At 46.0% G+C, this 19,520-nt stretch overlaps 1 protein-coding gene across 1 annotated transcript in view; it reads right to left on the bottom strand.

Annotated features, from left to right (window-relative positions):
* The window catches only part of LOC121006007 (cystine/glutamate transporter-like), a 46,113-nt gene that overhangs the window by 3,991 nt on the left and 22,602 nt on the right, over positions 1 to 19,520 (bottom strand). The window contains exons 2-10 of the mRNA XM_040438889.1: positions 19,186 to 19,312; positions 16,950 to 17,065; positions 16,241 to 16,366; positions 6,093 to 6,192; positions 5,295 to 5,339; positions 5,088 to 5,211; positions 3,821 to 3,924; positions 516 to 612; positions 42 to 191 (exon numbers count right to left, since the gene is read on the bottom strand). Coding sequence (XP_040294823.1) covers positions 42 to 191; positions 516 to 612; positions 3,821 to 3,924; positions 5,088 to 5,211; positions 5,295 to 5,339; positions 6,093 to 6,192; positions 16,241 to 16,366; positions 16,950 to 17,065; positions 19,186 to 19,312 — 989 coding nt within the window. The remainder of the gene's footprint in view (positions 1 to 41; positions 192 to 515; positions 613 to 3,820; positions 3,925 to 5,087; positions 5,212 to 5,294; positions 5,340 to 6,092; positions 6,193 to 16,240; positions 16,367 to 16,949; positions 17,066 to 19,185; positions 19,313 to 19,520) is intronic.

The raw sequence follows: 19,520 nt of genomic DNA on the forward strand, positions 1-19,520 counted from the left end.
AGGAGGGAAACACTGCAGTAAAGTGGTAGAATACAACTAACCTTAAAGGGTCGAGGTAGATCGGGATGTTTTTGACTATGAATAATTAGGCCAATAGTGACTAATCCCATAAAAAGCCAACGAGAAAAGCTGTAAAAGTTCAAGAGTCCATAAAGGTCCCCAATACCAATCATCAGAAAAACCAGTGGCATCTGCAGAAGAAATACATGGAAAATAATTTATAGTTTAATGAGTGTGTGCAGTAATGCAAAGGATATTTACCACTTTGTGACCCCCAACATATTTATAGAACTGAGGTCATATGGGATAGAGGTTCATTTTAGGCCATCTGCACCCTCTATAGCTATGGTACACAACTACCAAGCTGCTACCTCTGCATCTCCTACAGCTATGCACCAGTTACAGTGACAACCATTTTCAAGCCAGGAATGTGAGTAATTGACATTTTATCTGTGCACAGGTTAGAATTGCATTGGAAAGTGAACAATTGAAAAAAAAATATATATATATCATACCATTAATAACAGGGCTGGAAGGGGTGTGTGTCTCCTGATGTGGATCATTGAGAACAAATTAGGCCAATGCCCTTCTCTGGAGGCCACAAACAGCATTCTGGGTATGAGAAACAATATTTCATAAGGTACACATTCCTTGCGTCACACACTTATAGCAGCTTGAGGGGGCATGGCTTAAGATACGACAATGGAGTACAATTGCCATGGCAAATGTAAGAATTGTAGCACACAGGCCACACTTCACATTTACTAAAGTTTTTTTTCCGGCCTATCCTTAGGATAGGTCTTCAGTATCTGATTGGTGGGGGTTGGGCACCTGGCAACCCTGCCAATTGCTGCTTACCAAGAACAGCAGTCTATTGGATAGTGGCTGTGCTTGGGATTGCAGTTCAGCCCCATTCTCTTGAATCATGCCAGGAGTCAGACCTCCACCGATCAGATACTGATGACATCTACTGAGAATAAGTCATCAGTATTAGGGCTCTTTCACACCTGCGTTCTTTTCTTCCGGCATAGAGTTCCGTCGTTGGGGCTCTATGCCGGAAGAATCCTGATCAGGATTATCCCCATGCATTCTGAATGGAGTGAAATCCGTTCAGGATGCATCAGGATGTCTTCAGGAACGGAACGTTTTTTGGCCGGAGAAAATACCGCAGCATGCTGCGCTTTTTGCTCCGGCCAAAAATCCGGAACACTTGCCGCAATGCCGGATCCGGAATTAATGCCCATTGAAAGGCATTGATCCGGATCCGGCCTTAAGCTAAACGTCGTTTCGGCGCATTGCCGGAGCCGACATTTAGCTTTTTCTGAATGGTTACCATGGCTGCCGGGACGCTAAAGTCCTGGCAGCCATGGTAAAGTGGAGCGGGGAGCGGGGGAGCAGCATACTTACCGTCTGTGCGGCTCCCGGGGCGCTCCAGAGTGACTTCAGGGCGCCCCAAGCGCATGGATCATGTGATCGCATTGGACACGTCATCCATGCGCATGGGGCGCCCTGACGTCATTCTGGAGCGCCCCGGGAGCCGCACGGACTGTAAGTATACCGCTCCCCGCTCCTACTATGGCAACCCGGACTTTAATAGCGTCCTGGCTGCCATAGTAACACTGAAAGCATTTTGAAGACGGTTCCGTCTTCAAATGCTTTCAGTACACTTGCGTTTTTCCGGATCCGGAGTGTAATTCCGGCAAATGGAGTACATGCCGGATCCGGACAACGCAAGTGTGAAAGAGCCCTTAAACACTTGGACTACCCTGTTAGGAGTCAGACTGTTTGGACAACAGTGGGGTGGAAAGGGGTGGTGGCTTAAGAGAAGCCAAAATGTAGGTGCACAATTCTGGCACAAAGTAAGTCACCGTACAGGTGGTATAAACTTAAGCAAGACAGTCTAAATGTATCATCCACTCAGCCACTGTGATAAATGTGGTGCATCTATTTGTCTAGTCTAGAGCAGGTCATACACATTCAGTAGCTGTCGGCTGAACATGTTCTCTCTTGACCCTCCACAACAACACTCTCATATACAGTACAGACCAAAAGTTTGGACACACCTTCTCATTCAAAGAGTTTTCTTTATTTTCATGACTATGAAAATTGTAGATTCACACTGAAGGCATCAAAACTATGAATTAACACATGTGGAATTATATACATAACAAACAAGTGTGAAACAACTGAAAATATGTCATATTCTAGGTTCTTCAAAGTAGCCACCTTTTGCTTTGATTACTGCTTTGCACACTCTTGGCATTCTCTTGATGAGCTTCAAGAGGTAGTCCCCTGAAATGATTTTCACTTCACAGGTGTGCCCTGTCAGGTTTAATAAGTGGGATTTCTGGCCTTATAAATGGGGTTGGGACCATCAGTTGCGTTGAGGAGAAGTCAGGTGGATACACAGCTGATAGTCCTACTGAATAGACTGTTAGAATTTGTATTATGGCAAGAAAAAAGCAGCTAAGTATAGAAAAACGAGTGGCCATCATTACTTTAAGAAATGAAGGTCAGTCAGTCAGCCGAAAAATTTGGGAAAACTTTGATAGTAAGGGCTCTTTGACTATGAAGGAGAGTGATGGGGTGCTGCGCCAGATGACCTGGCCTCCACAGTCACCGGACCTGAACCCAATCGAGATGGCTTGGGGTGAGCTGGACCGCAGAGTGTTGGAAGACGATTTCAGGGGACTTCCTCTTGAAGCTCATCAAGAGTGTGCAAAGCAGTAATCAAAGCAAAAGGTGGCTACTTTGAAGAACCTAGAATATGACATATTTTCAGTTGTTTCACACTTGTTTGTTATGTATATAATTCCACATGTGTTACTTCATAGTTTTGATGCCTTCATAGTCATAAAAATAAAGAAAACTCTTTGAATGAGAAGGTGTGTCCAAACTTTTGGTCTGTACTGTACATGCACGTTTGGCTTGGCTGTAAGTGTATGTATATTTATTGGAAAGAGGTGAGAGAGCTGCTGTCAGACACTTCTGGCATCAGCTTATCTCCCTGGAGAACAAAAGGATCAGATGAAAATGTTCCCTTTGCCTGATCCTTATCTCTTCCAACATCATTGGTCCGGAGCTCCCCATACACATTAAACTGGTGGTGGATTTGGCCACAACACACTATGTGTGGGGAGTTTTAACGGGATTGTGCAACAATGAGGAGGATTTTGGAACCCCCCCACTCAGCCGGTAATTTGATGCAGATGGCATCATACAGGCTGTTTTTAGGGAGCGCAGCAGAGCATTACAGGGCATTACAGGCTGGTAGGAGAAGGAGCAGGGAACTAGGTAAGTAAGGTTCCTTTTACAGGTCCAGCCAAGTGGTGTGTTTGCCAAAAAATAAATAAAATAAAAACATTCTTGTACAACCCCTTTAAGATTACAGTATCTAAATTGCCCCAGTATGTGAGTTTGGAAAGGGGCTACCTGTGACCCTCAATAGCATTCTGTAGATAATTTGGTGCAATGTGCATTAACAAAGGCTATGTCCCTCTTGCCACTATGGCATTCCAGGCCAACATTCTCCCTGACTGTAAGCTGTCCAATTGCAGCGCAAGTGTCACAGCCAGGGAGAAAACAACCCTCAGGGAGAAGGAGAACCCCCTTGAGAAACACTGCCATCTCCTCCTCCTTGTACCAATGATACTAATTAGTATACAGAGCGGCAAAAGTGAACAGGAGGCACAGCTAGGTAACGGAGCAGCGCATCTGAAAAAAAAAAAAGCGCCCTGATATCTACTAATAATGCCCAAAATCAACAATTCTCACCAAGTAAAATTCCCAAAATGAAGACCCTGGACCCTAGTTCACATACCTGGAGGAAGCAAAAATTCCACCATTCAGGGCTCCAAAGCATGACATGGCCACCAGTATGGAGATCAGAGGGGAGATTTTTTCCAGAGTTTGGTCAGCGAAGGTCTTACAAGAGAAAAAGGTGAGAGATAAATACCACTGGCAGAGGATAATAATTTCGGTAGGATGTCCACATAAGTAGGACTTATTTAGATGGACAGGCTCGCCATAGATGTTATATTTTATCTGGCTCAGGGGCGGATTGGCCATAGTCCTTACAGGGAAATTTCCCTGTTGGCCGATGCCGAGGGGGCCGCCTGACCCTTCCTCACGGCCGGCCAGTGGAAGTTTTTGGGGAGGTATTTTGTGATGGACTGTGGTATTTGGCTCTGTTGGGGTGGTATATTGTGCCACAATATGTTATTGCCTTCCATCAATTTGGACCCAACTACAAAACTGGGCCAATTTTAGTATTTTTTTCCAGGGTCATTTTAAGTTCCCAGTCTGCCCCTGATCTGGCTGATCCTATAAATTTTATCAAGATCCATTGCCAATCCTTAGGGCTTTTACTCATGTGAAGAGGATGCATTTTTACTAGTTGTTTTCCAAGAGACAAGCAGAAACAGAAGTATCTGAGAGCCACTGATGTCCTTTTGATCAGTTTTAAAGGGAGTCTGTCACCACCTCTTTTTGTTTTAAACTGTTCCTGGTGCCCTATAGGTCAAATACACCCTATCCCTGATATATCTGTCTGTGTTTCTCGATCTTTATACCCCCCCAAAAAAGATCCTTATATCAGTGCACAAATTAGCACAAAAGACACCAAGGGCAGTACCCATTACTCAGCAATGGAGCCCAGCTAATCTCCTCTCTGCCTTCTCTCCATGTCCCTCCACTCAGAACGTCATCAAGCCAACTTGTGAAATCTCGGGAGCGGAGGGAAGTGGAAAGAAGGCAAAGAGGGGAGGCATCGGGTTGGTTCTAAAGGGAGTGGCTGGGCTCCATTGCCAATGGGTACTGCCCCTTGGGCTCCTGTATGCTAATTTGCATATCAATATAAATATCTTTTTGGGGGCAATAAAGATCAAGAAGAGCACACAAAGGCATATCTGAGATAGGGTGTATGTGACCTATAGGGCACCAAGAACAGTTTAAAACTGAAATAGCTGGTAACAGACTCTCTTGCATGCATATATGGCCAAGCTGAACATGTATGTTAAAATGGGAGATGGCCAGTTCTAGATACAGTATACTATGTACTACAACCATGATTGACAGACATTACTCACCACGGCCACAGCCTCTGAGGTCAGAATTTCATTGGTTGTCAGGACGGTGTAGTAGGAGACATTAGCGAGAAGGTAGCAGATTGTAACAAAGGTAAGTGAGACAATCACTGTGATAGGGATGTTTCTGGAAACAAAAACCAAAAGAAAAAGAAATTAAGAAAATATATTTTAAATATCAGAAGATTTTTTTATTTTCCAGTGACTTACCTCTCTGGATTTATAATTTCTTCAGTAACAAAGGTAATGTAAAACCTGTAAATAAATTGATAAAAGAAGATATTACAGCTACCTTCATAACTAGTTATTTTAAAGAATGTTGATGCAAACCGTAAAACCCCTTTGAGTTCGGCAATGACCATTTCTCTGGGTGATAAAATGGTGTAAATACTGCACATATGGATATGGAACAGGGTCTTACAATTCCAAAAAGAATAGTACTGTATCATACATTTCATGCTACCGCACATTTTATATATCATCAATATACTACCTCATAGACAGATGGCAGCATGCTAAATGAGCATTGACTCACGCTGATGAGCAGCCAATGAAGGAATGAAGCATTCCTTCCCGATAAGTGCCTGCTCGTCAGTGGAGGTAAGAGCTGCATTTACATGCAGCAATCACCTCCACTCTATGCAGATGAAAGATGACTACTGCGATCGCTCATCCTCGTATAGATTCCTTGTTTCTAGGCAGCAGATCATTGTTCACAGAGCACCATCTGCTGCACAGAAATTATGATTAAGGTGTCCACATGAAAGATGAATTCACCCGATGAATAAGCATTTTGCGAAACCTTTACATGGGCAGATTATCAGGAACGAGCATTCGTACTAACACTGGTTTCCGATGATCTGCCCAACAATCAGGCAGTGTAAACCCACCATAACTATGAGAAAATTTGAGATGCAACAATTTGTGTTGTCTAGTCCCGTAGTCACTAGCCAGATGGCAACCTATGGCTTCAATTCATGTCTAATTTATCCGTACTGAACCACTTACCAGCCTCCAAAGGCAAACATTCCCGAGTAAAATGCGAGTGGAATCTTGTCCAGAGCCAATGAACTTGTATCAAATGCATTCTGGAAGTTTTCTGTCTTTCCTGAAAGTGCAACATAAGGTTCCATAAATTTAGGAAAATATTTCATGGCGCAGATTCAAGAAAACTGCACCCCCTCCCTCAGCAAAACTGCAGCAATCCCCAGAGGAGCCAGTGCATAGGATGGGAGTGGTAGTGGCACAGATGGGATGGTGTACTCCCTCAGGTCACTGCTCCCTGGGGATCGGTGTAGTGGAAATGTAGTTTGGGAGAATAAGGATAGAAGTGAACGTTTAACAGTTTCCTTTTACTGAGTGCCAAATATAGCTTGTGGTACATCCAGCAGCAGTAAATACAAAGTGCAAACTCAACTGGGGGTTACAGGTGTCCACTGTAAGATTCAGCTAGTACCTCACCTTGCAGCAGTTACTACAGGGCCTCTTGCACACGACCGTATGACTTTTTCAGTATTTTGCGGTCTGCAAAAAACGGATCATCAAAAAATATGGATATCCATGTGCATTACGTTTTTTGCGGAACAGCTGGTCCCTGATAGAACAGTACTATCCTTGTCCGTTATGCAGACAATAATAGGATATGTTCTATCTTTGAATGGAAAAACGGTAATACGAAAATGGAAGGCATATGGAGCACCTTATTTTTTTTTGCGGATCCATTGAAATGAATGGTTCCGTATACGGAACGGAAACTGAAAAAAAAAAAAAAGTTTGTATGCAAGAGGACTAAAGCTGTATTTCGTTGTCTTGTCTCTCTGATGCTTCGTAGAAACAGAATTTGCTGATCTCTCTCAAGTGTTGGTCTCACAGAAAAATATATGGTTCCTAGGATTTGGAGCTCTGGCATGTGCTTCCTCTCTCTACCTAGACAGGAACTTCCCCTCCTGGCAGTAAGCAGGACCCGCCCACTCCTACCAAGAGGTCTGGGGTACTGCACAACTACTATAAGAAAAAAACAATATACCTAATGCTCCTTCCTCTAGGTCTGGATTTAAGAGGAGAGCTTGCAGGCAGCAATAGTGCTGGTGAAACTGCTATTGAAGCAGGAGATGACAATGCTGGGTGTACATAGGGACATGCCGATTTGGCATGGTCATCTGTTGCTGAGCAAACTCTACATTTTAGGGAGGCTCAAAGAACTGAACGCATAGAAATACAGAAATTTCAGTGCACTTAGGATCTCTCTAAATGGGGTGTGAGCAAGGCCTTCTGTGGTATCTTACATTGACCTCCTCTCCTACGACATGGCTCATGATGTACAAATAACCATATTAATCAGTGCCTAGGTTTAAAGAGGACCTTTCACCTGGAAAAACATTGTGAACTAAGTATGCTGCCATGGAGAGCGGCGCCCAGGGATCTCACTGCACTTACTAATACCCCTGGGCGCCGCTCCGTTCTCCCGTTATGCCCTCCGGTATCTTCGCTCACTAAGTTATAGTAGGAGGTGTCTGCCCTTGTTCTGTGGGCGTCTCCTTCTCCTAGGCTGTAGCGATGGCCAATCGCAGCGGACAGCTCACAGCCTGGGAGGTTTTTTTCTCCCAGGCTGTGAGCTGTGTGCTGCGATTGGCCAGCGCTACAGCCTAGGACAGTGATGGCGAACCTATGACACTGGTGCCAGAGGCGGCACTCAGAACCCTCTCTGTGGGCACCCGCACTCTGGAAAAAGTCTATGATGTACCAATATGCCTTAGACGTTTCCTGCCATTCATCAGCACAGGGCGCACTATGAACGGCACAGGCAGCGCACTGAATGTAGGCAGGCTATTATAGCTAAATTATGAAGTACATGGAAGATATACTATATTCCGGTTAAATTACCGTGTTGGCACCTTGCAATAAATAAATGGGTTTTGGGTTGCAGTTTGGGCACTCCGCCTCCAAAAGGTTCGCCATCACTGGCCTAGGAGAAGGAGACGCCCACAGAACAAGGGCAGACACCGCCTACTATAACTTAGTGAGCGAAGATACCGGAGGGCATAACGGGAGAACGGAGCGGCGCCCAGGGATAATAGTAAGTGCAGTGAGATCCCTGGGCGCCGCTCTCCATGGCAGCATACTTAGTTCACAATGTTTTTCAAGATGAAAGGTCCTCTATAAGTTCCATCATACAGTATAAAATACTGTATGGATCACATATCACTTCCATATAATTAAGTAAATAACAAGGTCCAACCATATGTATACACTCCATAAATTAAACTGCCTAAATTGCATTTCCACATAATGTAAGTAGTAGTGTTGAGCGAGCATGCTAGGCTGAACACCATTTTCACTGGAGCATCGCGGTGTCCAGCCGACCACTGCATGTTCTTGAGCGCTCGAGTCTCCTCCCCGCACGTTTGTTGGCTGCTACGCAGCCAGTAAACGTGCGTGGAAGTACTGACCCTCACTGTAATACCGTAGCCATGTTAGTTACTGGCATTACAGTGATTGGCTGGCGAAACGCGTCATTGGGTGCTATATAGCATCCGATGACACATGGTTCGGCTCAGTCTTAGTCAGGGAGAGCTGCAGCAGAAGGGACAGATAGTGTAGGGACAGGAATTTTTTAGTGTTGAAAGGTGTTAGAGACCCAAAAGTCCTTTTAAGGACTATTGTTTTATCTGGCTGCAATATATATTATTAGCACAACCTGCGCTAAATTGCGTGCAATTGTTTGGCTGCTGCTGACAGTGATACAACCTCTGCTACATCTGTTGTGTTACATTAGCGCATCCTAAATATCTGTGACATTCAGCGCCATTGTTTGGCCGCTGGTAACAGCGACATTACCTGCGCTACATCTCCTTTATAACGTTTGCGCAACCTAAATATCTGTGACATTCAGTCAAATTTTTCCGCCGCTGGTGACGGGGACATTACCTGCGCTACATCTCTTGTATAACGTTTGTGCATCCTAAATATCTGTGACATTCAGTCTAATTTTTTAGCTGCTGGTGACAGAGACATTTCCTGCGCTACATATCCTGTATAACGTTTGCGCATCCTAAATATATGTGACGTTCAGTCTAATTTCTTCGCCGCTGGTGACAGCGACATTACCTGTGCTACATCTCCTGTATAACGTTTGCGCATCCTAAATATCTGTAACATTCAGTGTAATTTATTCGGGCATACACTTACAAAACCTGCGCTACTGTAATTGTGACATACTTGCAAGCATATATACCATTTAATATGCTCAAGGCGAGCAGTAGGGGACGGGGAAGTGGCCATGCTGCTGATGGTGCACGCAGAGGCCGTGGCGAAACTGTGCCTGCTGCCAGAGCATAAGAAACACACTGATCCACGATACCTAGCTTCATGTCCCAGTTTGCAGGGGCGGCGCAGGACACCACTCTCGAAGTCATACCAATGCGACCAGGTGGTTGGTTGGATTGCAGCAGATAATGCTTCCAGTCGGTTAAGCACCACCCTGTCTTCCACAAAAGTCCAGTCTCAGTAGCCAAGAGTCTGGTCAACAGAATCCTCACCCTGATCCTCCTTCCTCCCACCATGGAGAGTCTTGGCAAACAAGTGATCCCACACTCGGATATTCCGAGGAGCTCTTTGATTTGGGCCTCTCTCGCCAAGCCCACTTGAAGAGGGACATGAGGAGATCTTGTGAAATGATTCCCAAACTCAAGCATCCACAGTCAGAAGAAGATGACGGTGGGGAACTGTAATTAAGGTTTCACGAGGTGGATGATGATGATGAGACACAGTTGCCAATAAGTCAACGGCAATTAGTGTCTCAAGAGGTTGATGATGAGGATGAGACACAGTTGTCAATAAGTGAGGTTCTTGTTAGGTCAACAAGTCAGGAGGATGACCAGAGTGAGGAAGTGGAAGAGATGGTGGTGGACGATGAAATCACTGACCCAACCTGGGTAGGGGGCAAGCCGAGCGAGGACAGCAGTACAGAGGGGGAGAGATCTGCAGCACCGCAACAGGCAGGAAGAGGCAGTGGGGTGGCAAAAGGAAGAAGGCAGGCAACACCAAACAAGCCCGCAACTGTTCCCCGGAGCACCCCCTTGCGGCAATCTCCCTTGCCAAGGGGTAGGTGTTCCGCAGTCTGGAACTTTTTTGAGGAAAGTGCGGACGATAAAAGAATTGTCATTTGCAACCTGTGCCGTACCAAAACGAGCAGGGGCATGAACACTAGCAGCCTCACCACCACCAGCATGATCCGCCACATGGCATCAAAGCACCCTAATAGGTGGGCCGAACGCCTGGGTCCACAATCAGTGTCTGCGGGGCACACCACTGCCTCCTCTTCCCCTGTGTTACATCCTGGCCAATCCCCTGTCCAAGATGCAGGCCCGGATGCCTCCCGCCCTGAACCTGGACCTTCGCAAGCACCATCAGCTAGCACATCCACTTCTGTGTCCCAGCGCAGCGTACAGATGTCCATACCCCAGGCCTTTGAGCGAAAGCGCAAATACCCAGCAACCCACCCACAGGCCATAGCACTTAATGTGCACCTTTCCAAATTGCTGGCCCTGGAAATGTTGCCATTTAGGCTTGTGGACACTGAGGCTTTCCGCAGCCTGATGGCAGCGGCCGTCCCTCGTTCCTCAGTCTCCAGCCGCCACTATTTTTCCCGGTGTGCCGTCCCCGCCTTACACCAGCATTTGTCCCGTGACCAGGGGCGTAGCTAACGGCTCATGGGCCCTGGTGCAAGAATTTAGCTTGGGCCCCCCTGCGTTGTGTGTCTTTTTATGTGGCACAAGGGTCTTTGGGCCCCCTAGGCTCCTGCTCCTGCTACCTCTGCACCCCCTATAGCTACGCCCATGGCCGTGACATCACCCGTGCCCTGACCAACGCAGTTATTGGGAAGGTCCACTTAATGACTGACACATGGACAAGTGCTTTTGGCCAGGACGCTACATTTCCCTGCTGGCACACTGGGTGAACGTTGTGGAGGTCGGGAGCGAGTCGTACCCTGGGATGGCACAGGTGCTACCGACGCCAAGGATTGCGGTCCCTACTTGCATCAGGATTTCTGCCACCACCTACATAAGTGGCTGCAACCCCCCTTCTCCTCCTCCACCTCCTCCACTTCCACATCTGAATTCTCATCTTGCAGCACTAGTCATCCATCAGTCAGTAGCTGAAAGCAGTGTAGCACTGCAGTGGGGAAGAGGCAGCAGGCTGTGCTGAAACTAATTTGCTTAGGTGACAAACAGCACACCACCGCAGAGCTGTGGCAGGGTGTAAGGGACCAGACTGAGCTGTGGCTCTAGCCACAACCTACAACCAGGCATGGTTGTGTCTGATAATGGCCGTAACTTGGTGGCGGCTTTGGAGTGCGGCAAGCTCACACACATACCATGCCTAACCCACAAGTTCAACTTAGTGGTCCAGTGGTTTCTCAAAACCTACCCCAATTTGACTGAGCTACTGGTTAAGGTGCGCCGCAGGTGTGGCCATTTCCAAAAGTCATCTACAGCTGCCGCTGGTCTGGCAACGCTGCAGCAGCGCTTGCAATTGCCAGCTCACCGACTGTTGTGCGACGTGAGCACGCGCTGGAACTCCATGTTCCACATGTTGGCCAGGCTTTGTGAGCAGCAGAGGGCAGTAGTAGAATACCAGCTGCAACATGGTCGTCGCCTTTCCAGTCAGCTTCTGCTCTTCACAAGCGACGAGTGAGCAAGGATGTCTGTCCTCTGTGAGATTTTTTACGCAACTTTGAGGAATCAACACTGATGGTGAGCGGCGATGCTGCTATTATCAGCGTAACCATCTGACTTCTGTGTCTACTGAAACGCACGCTGCTCACAATGAAGGCAGACGCTTTGCATGTGGAAGAGGTGGAAATGGGGGCAGACAGTACACAGGGTGATAGCCAGACCACCCTCAGTTCGTCTTCTCCGCGCAAATTGGATGATGGTGAGGAGGAGGAGCAGGAGTACCCATAGCAGGTTTTTTCCATCTGTTCCGCGTGGATGGGCCGAAGAGGAGGAAGAGGATGAGGAGATTGAGAGTCATCCTCCTGATGAGGACAGCAAAGTCTTGTCTGTTGGGATTCTGGCGCACATGGCTGACTTTATGTTAGGCTGCCTTTCCCGTGACCCTTGCGTTATATGGATTTTGGCCAACACCGATTACTGGTTGTTGACCCTTCTCAACCCCCGCTACAAAGAGAACTTCTCATCTCTTATTCCTGTGGTGGAAAGGACTAGCTCTAAAAATTTCCAGCTGACAACGCTGGCGGCAGAGTACGTAGTTCCTTGGGCAACCTTGAAGGGGAGAGGAGGGGAACACACAGCAGTTCCAACAGAGGCAGGGTAAAACTCTCCAAAGCCTGGGACAGTTTCATGACACCCCTCCAGCACCCTCACCCTGATGCATGGCCTAGTGTCACAAGGAGGGAAAAGTTTTGGAAGATGGTGGAGTACGTAGCAGACCGTGTCAGCGTCCTGAGTGATACCTCTGTGCCTTACAACTATTTGGTGTCCAAGCTGGACATGTGGCACGAACTGGCGCTCTACACCTTAGAGGTGCTGGCCTGCCCTGCCACCAGCGTTTTGTCAGAGCGGGTATTTAGTGCTGCTGGGGGCATAATAACTGATGAGCGCATCCGCCTGTCAACTGAAAATGCTGACAGGTTGACTTCTCTACTCCACCAGAGTAAAGTGGCTGAACATAAAGGCACTTTAAATGTGGCTTTTATGGTCTATTGAACACACTGTATTCCCATGCACCCCTTCCACCACAAAAAAGGGGGTATATGGTTCAATCTTGCTTTTCTCCTCCTCCTCCATCATAATAACATGCCTATTAGGCTGCCCTGCCTCCTAATGTTTTAGAGGGTCAGCTCAGCAGCAGACCCTTACCCCTAATGTTTTAGAGGGTCACCAGCTGGCCCTCACCCATAATGTTTTAGATAGTCAGATCAGCAGCAGGCCCTCGCCACTAATGTTTTAGATGGTCAGATCAGCAGCAGGCCATCGCCCCTAATGTTTTAGAGGGTTATCTCAGCAGCAGACCCTCACCCCTAATGTTTTAGAGAGTCAGATCAGCAGCAGGCCCTCGCCCCTAATGTTTTAGAGGGTCAGCTCAGCAGCAGACCCTCACCCATAATGTTTTAAAGGGGCACTAGCAGGCCCTCACCCATAATGTTTTACATGGTCAGCTCAGCAGCAGACCCTCACCCCTAATGTGTTAGATGATCAGATCAGCAGCAGGCCCTTGCCCCTAATGTTTTTGAGGGTCAGCTCAGCAGCAGACCCTCACCCCTAATGTTTTAGATGGTCAGATTAGCAGCAGGCCCTCGCCCCTAATGTTTTAGAGGGTCACCAGCAGGCCCTTGCTCCTAATGTTTTTGAGGGTCACCAGCAGGCCATCAATCATAATTTTTCAAGGGTGTGTAGGATGCCCTCCTTTATGTGTAATAAAGGGTTATTGTAGTGCCGGTTCCTTGTACTTTTTGGCAGCCCTTTCACTTAGTGCATAGGCTTTATGAGTGTAGGAGTCCCACTACCTGAACAATTGTACCACAATGTGAATGAGGCCCTCCTTTATGTGATATACAGGTTGTATCGGAGTGCCTCTTCCTTGTAATTTTTGGCAGCACTTGCACTTTATACACAAGTAAATATACAGGAAAGAATGTTTCCTAACAATTTTTCCTCTAAAATCGATTTTATCCTCGGTTTTGTGCGTATTATTGTCAGTCTGTAAAAATGGCGTACTACTCGGACAACATTGTTCCCAGCAGCGACCTGGGAGTCCAGGATGCATCCAGACATCCTCTCCATGCTGTTCCCGAACCATTTCAGTGGTGTTTTCATCAATTTCCTGTGAACCAGACACCTTCCCCTCTTCAGAGCAGGGGGTGCCTGATTTAATGCTCGGGTTCTCCCATTGTCTTCCATTGTGCTCGGGTGCTCTGTAGAGCACCCGAGCATCTCAAAGTGTTCTACTCGAGCACCCGAGCACTTTGGTGCTCGATCAACAATATTTAGTAGTTCTACCACTAGACTGACCAAATAATACCAACACACAGGTTCTTTGTAATACAAGCATACAGTAACTAAGTACCATCAAGAATAAAATATGGTCATAACAGAGGTGTACAATGTCTGAATAATGATGCAACACAGTGAATATTAAAATTAATAGTGATCTCAGGTAGGGATGGGACAAGGTATTTTGGTGCCCTAGGTGGAGCAGGCAAGCAAATTACCCCCACCCCCCACACACACAAATCAATTTAAAGTGACCTTACTTCCTAATAAAGAGATTAAAACACATTTGAAAAGAAGCAATCAGGGTCAGACTCAGTGACTTACAGGTGATGTCTTCTCTATATTGTGCCTAATAACAATGCCCCTACAGTTACCCCATTAGTAATAATATAAGCATGGTGCCCCAGTACTTATAAAGCCCTTCCTGCAGTGCCGCCTGTAGTTCTGCCAGTTATATCTAATGCCTCCCTCCTTGATGCCCCCCCTCTTTACTGCTAGTTAGGGCCAAAAAAGCCGCGTGCATTCCAGATTTTATGGAACGTCTGGACCATAATAGAACAGTCCTAACCTAATTTTTGTCGGGACAAGGTGACTAAAAATGGCAAATTGCACGTTTTTATTTTATTTTTCTGTTACGGCGTTCACCTCATGGGAGATATTTTTAAATATTTTAATAGTTCTCACTTTTTCGGGCGTGGCGATATGTAATTTTTTTTATTGTTTATATATTTTATATGTAAAATTGGGCAAGGGGGTGATTTAAACTTAATATTTTGGTGGGGTTTTTTTTACTTTTTTTTTTTTTTTACTTTTTATTTAACTATTTTCCCCCTTAAGGGCTAGAACCTGGGATATTTCATCCCTTGTCCTATTCACCCTAATAGATCTCTATCAGGGTGAATAGGACTTTATGCTCTCCCTGTTGCTCTGTGCACACAGTAGCAAGGAGCCGACTATGGCAGCCAGGGCTTCAGTAGCGTCCTGGCTGCCATGGTAACCGATCAGAGCCCCAGGATTACACTGCTGGGGCTCCGATTGGAACTGCCACTGCCACCAATGATTATAATACTTGGGGGGGGGGGGGGGGGGTTGGGGGCGCACTGCACCACCAATGATTCTGCTTTATAATACTGGGGTTGGGAGGGGGGGGATGCGGGTTGGGGGCGCACTGCGCCACCATTGATTCTGCTTTATAATACTGGGGTTAGGGGGGCAGTTCAGTGCACTGTGCCACCAATGAATATAGTTTATGCTTAATACAAACGCAGGCTGCGCTGCGTGTGCCGGCCATATCCCATACCCGGCACCCAGCCTCTATGACTGCGCCGCTATTAACCCGTCAGGTGCCGCACCTGAGTGCCACAGCCCCTCCCCTCCTCCTCGCTTCTATCAGCCCATTGGTGGCAGCAGCAGTACAGGGGGGAGGGACTGCCTCCTTCTCCCCTGTGCTGTTGAGAAGAACATGGCACGTGCTGACAGCAGCGCGTGCCATGTCAGTTTAATGTGAAAGCGGCAGAGCAGCGGAGGGTCTAGGCGCAAATGGCGACAAGACTACAAAGTCTTGTCGCCATTTAGCAATTTTAAGATTTTGGTCGCTATCTGGAGCCCTGTGTAGTCGGAATTGAATATTTACTGCAGAGCCCCCCACAGATTAATGTCTATTTCTGAGAGTCATAATTCATCATTAGGGGACTCTTCTAACAATCAAATAGATGACCCCTTAAAGTGAATTTGCAGTGTATTTCCCTTAGTACAATGGTGCTTTGCTGTGATGTCGGTAGTCTGTTCCCACCAGCATCTCCTCTCTCTTGATATTAAATGGAGACTACTCCTAGAAGTAGCAGCTTTATGGGCCTGCAGGGAAGTTTAGATTCCCGTACAGGGGTGAAAGAGTGAAAAACAGGGCCCACCATGACAATGCCCACAGGACTAACCCCAAGCCAAATCCGTTCAGTAGACACAGTAGGTGCACACCTGCTGCGTTATATATACTCAGGTATGTATTGCTGCCAGTCATAATTATTTCCATGTGATTTCCTGAATAATGACTTTAAAAAAAGTAGGACGATAGATTTTGGCTGATTTTGATTATCCATAAAAGTTGAGCTAAAGCTCTGTTTGAGTAAATACATGTCTTACCTTCTGCTAAAGCCATCATTCCAGGTATTATAATTAGTCCAATAGCCACTAACTTCAGAGCTGTAAAGACGGTCTGGACATTAGCCGACCAACTAACACTCCAGCAGTTCAGAGCAATGATGACTACTGAAGAAAAGAAGAGGTCATATCAGAAAACGTGTCTGCCTCTAAAATATACTGTACTTATGTATGAGATATTTTACCGCAGTTCCAACAACACATGATATTAAAGGGGTTGTCCCATCACAACCATTAATTCCCTATTCACAGGTTAAGGCCTCATGCACACGACCGTAGTTATGGTCCGCATCCGAGCCGCAGTTTTTGCGGCTCGGGTGCGGACCCATTCACTTCAATAGGGCCACAAAAGATGCGGACAGCATCTGTTGCTCCGTTACGTAGCCCCGCAAAAAAAATATAACCTGTCCTATTCTGGTCCGTTTTGCAGACAAGAATAGGCATGTCTACAATGGGCCACCCGTTCCGTTCCGGAAATTGCGGAAGGCACACGTGCGGCTTCTGTTTTTTGTGGATCCGCGGTTTGCGGACCGCAAAAAACGGCACGGTCGTGTGCATGTAGCCTAGGGAAAAAGAGTCTACTATAATGCTGCCCCTATGCACAATAATATATCTACTATAATATAGTCCCTATGAACAAGAATATAACTATTGTAACACTGCATTAAAGGCGAATATATTGAGGACTTACCAATGCCAATAGCACTGATGAGTTTGACAGCGATGGCTGGTGCATTGCAAGGTACAAATAGTGGCTCTATTAAGTAGCGTCCAAATGCTAAACAGCCCACCGCAATATTTGCTGGCCTAGAGACAAATACACAGATAAGATATTCATTCTACTGTATGTGTGGATGTAAACAAGTATATTTCCATTTGCATACAGCAAGCAGAGATCTTGAAAATGGTGAGGTACTGACAGTGAAAGACCCAGAAATCTGTAAAAATCATAATCATATAAAACTCTTGATAGTTTTGCTCTGCTGGAACACTTTCATGTTATGTTATGTTATGTTATTTAATGTTATGTACCCAGCATGGCCTGGTATAGTTGGCAGGGACAGGGTTAATCACCCTGGTCCATCTCTCTCAGGAGGGCCAGGACGGAGCTGGTCCCACTTCCTGATCAAACTGGAGTGAGTGCGTGAGGAGGGTGGAAGCAAGTTCATGTGCTCCCTCTCCTTAGGCCTCAGCTAACCAGACTTTGCTGCTTGTGAGGGATTACAGTTAAGACACCTATCACACCTATCGGGCCAAATGTGCCTCTAATCCCACAGTGGACACTACAGCTATAATTGCAGCTACCAGTCATAGAGATTCTAGTGAGAGAGACTTTAACAAGCTAGCATACCAAGAGTGTCACTATTTGCCACTTTTCCAGCCTCCATACCTCACTATGGGTAGAGGATTTGCACTGTGTCCAGATTATTGTTGGATGTATTAAGGCCAATATTTTTTATTACAGTAAAGTGAGACGTTTTTCTTCTGGGCTGGTTTCCTGACTCCTACACCATATCCCGGCCATATCACTCTACACGCCCTGTCTTGCACACATCCAAACACCTAACATGAAGGGCACCCCAGCTACCATCAGGCAGAAGTCCCCGAACCAGGTTGTGCCCCGAGGGATGAAAGGGTGCTTCCCTCCTTGCACTGCACTGGCACTAGGGAGAAACGGTGTGATCAAAGCCACTGTGATAGACTAGAGTCACTACAACTCCCATCCTCCGCTTTGGATCCTCTTGCGCTTGCTCAACCTGTACCAGTGTCTGACCTCACAACTGCTCTTCTGGATGTATTCTTAAAAATTCCCACAGACTGCAGAACTTTGTAGTAAGCCTTCTCAGAAGAGTGGGAGCTGATTTATCTGCAAAGTGGGGACCAACTCCATATTAATGCCCATGGATTAGAATTTCATGTCATGAGAGCTCCTGTAGGTGGAATGTAGAGGTCTGCCAATACTTTTGTCCACATAGTTTACTTTATCATTGAAACATCAGATCCATGATTGTGCTGAACTTTTTGTCTAGTGGATTTCAACATCATGTTGAAATCCACATAAGGAAGCGGTTAGTATGATCTCAAAACATGTCTAATTTATTGATTTGCTTTTTCTTTTAATGAAGCTGCTTTACTGTGAAAAATTAACTTTTTTTAACGTAAAAACTTTTATTTTTTAATGATTTGACAAACAAGGGTCTTATACCTGTGATGTTTTGATCACTTACAAAATGCACTACCTATTATGTCTTCTTGTCAGATACTGACACATAACCTATTAGTCCCTGCTTCTAGCAGAGCCTAATAGGCTTCTGTAGATGACAGACTTATAGGTTATTGTTAGACCTCCATCTGTCATAGCAACCGTCTGCATGCTGCCCACTCCCTTTGTCAAATGCCTTAGATGTCCCGGTTGCTATTGACCACGGTATCTAAGTGGTTAAAAGGACGTATGCCCATGCATAAATCTACATGATGTGCTATTCTGTACGTCATGTACTATAATACTATGGTATTATGTACTATATTAATAGCACGTTATGGGGAGGTAATGGGTTAAAACGTCTGTCAGCAGTTTGGTCCCTGCAAAACTGCCGACAGTAATAGGTGGGTTCCGTGGCAAAATGGATAATTATAGTTTTTGTCTGAGCTTTTATTATTAGCAGGATGAGAGAATAAACTTTTATTTTGCCAGGTGCCGCTCTTGCAAGTGGGCTGAAGACGGTCCCTCACTCTGAAGTTCTCTCTGCTCTGTGCAATGAGCTGCTTCACAACCCCTCCCATCTGTCGTAGTTGTCAGCTCAAATAAAGAGACAGATTCTCTTTAAACTCCGCCCCTTGTTGTAGCCACACCTCTTTACATCACTGCAGCTTGTTAAATATGCAAGAGAATGAAAAATCACATGTCTGTTTGAGGAGATTGTTACCGGATCATGACAAATTCAGCCCACAGTCTTAGAAAGGCTGGAACTGGGCCAAGGGTCTCCAGTAAATAGATGTAGTGCCCACCAGACTTCTTGATAGTGGTGCCCAGGTCTGCATAAGACAGTGCCCCTAAAACACAAACAGAGAGATGAAGGTAATTGAGATCATGTCGTTATGGTCAGATAAAAAACGGGAGAACCATGCATCAAGTGTTCAATTCTACTGCAGCTCTACCACGGAAGAAACCGAGCACTTCAAGGTGCTCACAGAAATCAGTTGGCGGTATTTGTAATATAGGCTGGGTCTTCCAAAATGAGACACTCTTTGTAGTCAATCT

The sequence above is a fragment of the Bufo bufo genome, chromosome 1, assembly GCF_905171765.1.
Source record: "Bufo bufo chromosome 1, aBufBuf1.1, whole genome shotgun sequence".
Classification (NCBI taxonomy): Eukaryota; Metazoa; Chordata; class Amphibia; order Anura; family Bufonidae; genus Bufo; species Bufo bufo.